Genomic DNA, 6758 nt, shown 5'->3' on the forward strand with positions numbered 1-6758 from the left:
GTATCCATATGTCATCATACACACATATCTAACTGATTACTGGGAGTTCTCTAACAGAGAGTATTGTGTTTAGACTTCTTGCATGTCCTTCATTGGCCTTCCTGGTGTCTTCTTATCTCTCATCATTAAGTTGTTGTCTTTGGTTCTGTGCTCTGCTGTTTAGTCACTTCCTGTTGTGCTTTGCTCTTTGTTTACTTCTTTTGTTTGTTGTTGTCTGTTCAGGAGTTTGTTCAGGATCTTTTAGATTCACTTTAATTAAAACTTCGTTGTGTTTACTTTGTCTGCTCGCTGCATTTGGGTCATTTTGGCAAAACTGTGGGAGGAACATCCTGGAATCAGCAAAGACTGAGACTGCGCTCAGTGTAGGAAACCACAGGCTGTACGGAAGAGGAAAAGGGTTTGAGACCTCTGACACGTGGTTTGCTGTCACTCCTGCACTGATCTGTGAACATGAAGCTCTCGGCTGGTTTCTGGCTCCTGGCTGTGCTGCTCTTGGCTGCATCCAGCTTCTCTCAGGATCAGATTGTAAAGAAGTACTTTGAGGATGGCGACACGCTTCAGCTCAGCCCTCAGCCGGTTTCTGAAAAGATCACCAGCATCGTGTGGTATTGTGATGAATACCTGCTGGCTGAGTGGGTGAAAGACTTGATTGAGCTGAGAGATCACATCTCGTTTAAAGGCCGAACCACTCTGAACACTGACACAGGAGTGTTGGAGATCAGGGACATGACTGCAGCGGACACTGGAGTGTATTCAGTGGAGATCAACAACCAGGTCCAGAGTCAGGTTTATAAGACAGTGGCGGTCGAAGCAGTGCCTCAGCCTGAGGTGAGTGTGATGCCGCTGTTGTGTAACTCAACCTCAGAGAGCTGCACGCTGAGCTGTGACGGAGACGTCAGCGCTGCTGGGCCTGTCGAGTATTCCTGGAAGATCGGAGACGGAGAGTGGAAGCAGTCAGGAACGAACATGGAGATCATCAATAATGAGGAAACACAGCGTGTTACGAATTTCATCTGCAGGATGAAGAATCCAGTGAGTGCGAGAGACAGCAAACCTCTCTCTAACCCACTCTTCCAAATGCCTTCCTTTCCATCTTCATCATCACCGATGACGGTCAGTGACGATACAGAGAGTGAACCGCTAACAAAGGCCCAGATTACAAATGGAGTTTAGGCGCTGTGACCTCTGGGGTCGCGGGGGTCTTTGTGGTCGTCCACCTGTTGAGGCAGAAACGAGAGACGCTCCACGTCTGTAAATGCAGTAAAAGTGATGATGATGATGATGCAGTTTAAAGTCGAGTATCTGCTTTGATTTCCTGATGAAGATTAAAGCCTGTCTGCTCTCCTTAAACCAAAGTTGATGTTTGTTAGCTTGTAAAACGTTTCTGCTTTATTTCCACACTAATGATCATCATGGTCGGCCATGTTTGTAGTTTTTCTTTAAATCATTTCTTGTCTTTTTTAGAGTTTTTGTATCTCCCTTGTCTGCACTTGTCATTGATATATTAGTTCCTCTTTCATCATTACTCATTATGGTGATTTGTGTTTTCTGCACCTTTGATGTTTTCACTTCCTGTTTTTGTCAGTTTTCCGTCCTTCGTGTTCGTAGCGCCGAGTTAGTTTCGCCCCCTCAGGTCTGTGGTTTTATATGTCTGACTTTCTTGTGTCAGACTGTTTTTTTCATCTCTGTCTTTATTTATATTTTCTGTGAAGTGCCTTCAGGGTTCAATATTTTCCATGATTTTTTATTTCTTTGAACTTTGCATTTAAAACTCACCTTTGAAAAATGATTCTTGCCTGAAGTGTCCTTTCTTCCTGCAACTCTTATACAGATCGTGTTTAGAAAGTAATTAGAAAGTATTTATTTATCTTTAATTATTTCATGTTTTTAAAATGATTGTTCATTGTTCGGTCCTGATGAGCCGTACCACTCTGACTTTCATAGATTTCTTTAATTTCCACTTTACTGGAATAAAATACTTCGATTTGCAGAAAAACTCTGCTTTGTGTGAGCATTTCCAATTTAAAGTTTTATCGCTGACCATAAACATGTTAGAAGAGAGATTTCCTCATGTTAGTCAGCTTCATTCAAGACCCAAGATTCTTTATTTGTCACATGAGTAGTTATACGAGTACAACACAATGCTCCTCGACGGTGCAAAAAGAGAACATTATATACAGTAAGTGAACATATACAAGGAGGACATTATAGTAAGTGAGTGGATTCTATAGATTAAGTAACTAAAATAAAACAATCTGGAAATATAAGAAAATCTGAGACTGTACATTGTGTGAGTGGGTGTTAAAGTGTCTTGTGCCGTAGTGAGGCACAAGACACTTTAATAGCAGTATATGAATGACTACGAGGTTAGTCATTCATATACTGCTGCATGGGCTGGGCTGTAGTTACATCCTAAAGTTTTAAAAACTGAGCTTAAATAAATGATTAGCGGTAATAAAAGCCGAGGGAGGTCAACAGTGATCACTGACTGTTTTAGGAGCTTTTTGAGATTAAATAGAAGAAAATACAAACATGCATTAAAGCAGGAACTGCACACCTAGCCATCAAACATTTATTAAAGTATCTTGATGCATGCTCAATCATCCAGGAAAGTAAATCTCCAAAAGTTGATTCTGTTCATCTGGACGCAGCGTTTTGTGGGAGAAACGTTTGGTCACTCATCCAGGTGACTTCTTTAGTCTCAGCTGACTGCAGGTTTCAAACTTATAAACAGTACATTTGCATGATGACTGAAACCAGCCCACTGAGGGAACAATGGGCTGGGAGGCCAGTTCCTTAGTCTTAATTATGCAAATTCTCATGACCATTGATCAACAACCACTGACTGTTCCAGAAACACTTCCCTTGTGCTTTTGGAAATCTGTTTTTTCCTATTTCCGTTGTGTTTTGTATGCTTTTGCTGCGTTTTTCTTAGTGCTGGTGTTTTCTCAAGTTGCAGTCTGTTTGGCCTCTCAGGGCCACCGTATAAAACAGTGTGATCATCGAACATTTTAGTGCAAAGAATAACAAACCCATTGGACTCACAATACCTCCCATGCTTATTTACTCTCCATCTCTTTCAGACAGTTACTTAGACAAACTAGCCTGTTCACATTTTCAGGGCAGCTCTTTTTTGTTACTATGTGACCTGTAAGTGAGAAGAGTCTGTCACATGGGACAGAAGTGGCAGGACTAATCAGATACTTACAGGCCAGGACAGACAGCTGTGGGTGGTCTCTGTTCGACTGGACCACCACTGCAGCGGGCAGTCTGTGTCGCTGATGGTGGATTCTGCTCTGTACAAACTCAGGGCCCCGTTACGCAGAGCTTCCTCATCTGAGTCTGAAGACAATGAAGAGAGGAGGACGATCTTTCTTTGCTGGCTCCTTTGTGGTGGCATTTTTACACTGTTCCTGCAGCAGGGCCTCAAGGCTGGTTCAAACTTCTTCTTGCTCTCCCCTTACAAGCAACTTTAAAACCTTAAAGTGTGGGTTAGTAGGGGAATTTTTTAATGTATGTATATGCTCGAACCGGCAACCTTCTGATTACAAGGCGAACGCCCAACTCTTGAGCCACGATCGCCCTTAATTAAGCGAAACAAAACAGTCAGATAAGTCAAACTTTGCTCAACTCATTCTTCTTGCTTCCTCCACTTCACTAATGTTGAATTTTTTCGCAGCTGCTCTATTCCCATGTTGTTGCAGTATATGAATGACTAACCTCGTATTGTGGAGGGATTATCTCAGTTGTTCTCCTGACTGAAGTTTGGTCTGTTTACAGCATCCTGCCATGAGATTACATTTGTCCCTAACCATCTGTACGTTTGAATTTTTTCACAAATCTCTCAGTCAGAACATGCTATATCGTGTTGACTCGGAAACTAGCGAGCTAACTTCCTGCTAACCTCTTACTCCTTTAAATTTGATAAATTCTGTTTTCATGGATGCCTGGATGTTAAACTTAATTGTTACACCTGGTAAAGCAGCAACGCTGATCATTTTATTAAAGATGAAAGAATTAAGACAGTTTTTAACTCTCAGTGATGCTGCAGTGTTCGTTTGACTTTGGGACCTGAAGCCCCAGATTACTCCGCGAGGCTCCTGACTTCGGTAGCCGTAATGCTCCAACAACCCATCCAGCGGTGCGGCTTTGTAGCTTATCAAAGTCGTACTAAAACATTTTTTAACAGATTTTTGAGAGCCGTGTAGCACATAAAATCAGTTCAAGGTCAGTAAGCACAAACAGAATTCATGCATAAGGCGCGCTGTCAATTTTTGAGAAAATTAAAGGATTTTAAGTGCGCCTTATAGTGTGGAAAACATGGTACTTCCTGTTTTATTTTATCTCTAAAAACTGAGGTTATAAACTAACATATAAATAAAAATGGAAAAACAAATGTATATTTGAAACAGCACCCGGCTGACGTCTTTGCACAAGTGTTTTCATGATCAGACTGAAAGATCCCACAGTGAGTGCAGTGGGATTTGTGTTAATAAGGAAATCCTCTTCCTCCTTTACATGACAGGAAAAGGGTGTAGGACCTCTGAAACGTGGTTTGCAGTCACTTCTGCACTGATCTGTGAACATGAAGACATCGGCTGGTTTCTGGATCCTGGCTGTGCTGCTCTTAGCTGCAACCAGCTTCTCTCAACCAGATGGAGAGTGGGAGGAGATGTGGCGATCTTCAATTTGTATAAAATACAGCATGTTAAAAATGCTGCCTACTCACCCTGAGAGGAGAAATCATCTGAGAGCACTTCAGATACTGCAGGAGTCTGACTCTGTCTGTCTTTTCTTACTTACTGCAGAATGAAGAACTGAGAATGTGAGAAAGACACCTGGAGAATAATCCACAGTGTCCACTTTCAGTTTCAGTTGCTGTGACGAGATCCTCGGTGATGCTGCCAGTTTCCCTGGTGGTCTACTCTTTTTTTTTTTTTTTGCATCAGACACAAAAGCTTCAGAGGCTGTTGGATTGGTGTGCAGACAACACCTCGGACCTCAATACCAGCAAGACAAAAGAGCTGGTGGTCGACTTTAGAAGGAGGAAGTCTGAGCTGCAGCCCAGACTGAATTATAAAGCTAATAAACATGATCATGACTCGAGTACAGGAGGTGAAAATACTTTGATCATGCATGTTCAATTATAAGATTAAAACACTGGAAAACCTGCAGCTAACCAAATAAATACCTATTTTTTTTAGCCATAATGATTAATGTTTAGTAGGAAATGTTTAATATCTCATGAAAAGCAGAGGCTACATTCATACTCTCATGTGTGTTATGCGCTGTGCTGGTTTCCTTTTCACAGCTATGACACTCACTGCACTCACTTAGTAAACCACAAAGAGTAGAGAAAAGTAAAAGAGTAACACCGTCGAATAGTTTGTGTCACTTCACTGATCTGTGAACATGGAGACGTCGGCTGGTTTCTGGCTCCTGGCTGTGCTGCTCTTAGCTGCAACCAGCTTCTCTCAGGATCAGACTGTGAAGTACTTCAAAGTTGGTGACACACTCCAGCTCAGCCCTCAGCCGGTCTCTGAACAGATCTACAGCGTCGTGTGGAAATACGGCAAGAACCTGCTGGCTGAGTGGGTGAAAGACCAGATTCCTCTGACATATTGCAGCAAGTTTAAAGGACGAACCACTGTGAACACTGACACAGGAGTGTTGGAGATCAGGGACATGACTGCAGCGGACACTAGACTGTATTCAGTGGAGATCAACAACCAAGTCCAGAGTCAGGTATATCAGATTGTGGAGATCGAAGCAGTGCCCCAGCCTGAGGTGAAAGTGACGCCGCTGTTGTGTAATTCAACCTCAGAGAGCTGTAAACTGGTGTGTGACGGAGTCATTAACAAAGCCGGGCCTGTCGAGTACTTCTGGAAGAAGGATGAAGGAGAGTGGGATCAGTCAGGAAAGGAGATGGAGATCCTGAATGATGGCGAAACACAGCGTGTGAAAACTTTCTCCTGCAGGATGAAGAACCTGGTGAGTGAGAGCGACAGCGAGCCCATCGATAATCCGCTCTACCAGGAGAAAACCCCCGACTGTGGACTCTGTGTCACACTTTCAGGTGCTGTGATGAGATCCTTGGCGATCCTGACTCCGTGTTGGGCGGCTGTGTGTTTGTGGACAAAACGAAAGACTCTTCGTAAATGCACAAACACACACAGCTGAAGCTGAACCACCGCCTTAATTTCCTGGTGTAGTGTGTTGATAATATTTTGCCTTTTAAAGCTGACGTTCAATAATTCTGTTGTAATAATTATCAGATAAAGCTCAGTTTGGTCTGTCCTGTGCAGACTGTTTGCTGTGGTGGTTTTTACAAGCTTGGGTTTCTGTTGTAACAGCTTGGTTTGGCTTCATCGAGGAGTCAGCTGTTAAACACAAAGTGTCCTCTCCTGATCTAACAGTGTCCTCAGAGAGAGAACAGCTCCACTCTAGAGTTTTATTTGTGTGGCCCAGATCACACATACAGGTTCAAACAGCTTCACTGGCAAAAAATGTGTCTAAAACAATTTCCTTTCTGAAGCTGAAAAACGGTTCATTATTCGAAGCTTGTCAACACAGCGCTCTTTGGTGACATCTGGTGGCCAAACATATGAAGCGCAGCTTGAATCTACAACATAGTGAACTGCTTCATTATGATTTCCCACAGAGCTGAAGTGACAGCTTCTGTTTAACATCATGACAGTTCTGTGTGAGATCGGGCTGATGTGCTGCTTTGAGCATGTGTAAAAAAATGATGTCTATTT

At 42.7% G+C, this 6758-nt stretch overlaps 2 protein-coding genes across 2 annotated transcripts; both read left to right on the forward strand.

The window, feature by feature from the left end:
• Window positions 1–443: 443 nt before the first annotated feature.
• LOC105941403 (uncharacterized) lies at window positions 444–1774 on the forward strand. The gene has a single exon (XM_023154368.3). It carries the CDS (start codon window positions 451–453, stop codon window positions 1171–1173), a length of 723 nt encoding a protein of 240 aa, XP_023010136.3. The 5' UTR covers window positions 444–450; the 3' UTR covers window positions 1174–1774.
• A 3638-nt stretch (window positions 1775–5412) lies between these two features.
• On the forward strand, window positions 5413–6239 carry LOC106676030 (SLAM family member 9-like). Its single transcript, XM_024804702.2, has one exon. It carries the CDS (start codon window positions 5413–5415, stop codon window positions 6178–6180), a length of 768 nt encoding a protein of 255 aa, XP_024660470.2. The 3' UTR covers window positions 6181–6239.
• Window positions 6240–6758: the final 519 nt, after the last annotated feature.

This window comes from Maylandia zebra, linkage group LG13 (genome assembly GCF_041146795.1).
Source record: "Maylandia zebra isolate NMK-2024a linkage group LG13, Mzebra_GT3a, whole genome shotgun sequence".
Taxonomy (NCBI): Eukaryota; Metazoa; Chordata; class Actinopteri; order Cichliformes; family Cichlidae; genus Maylandia; species Maylandia zebra.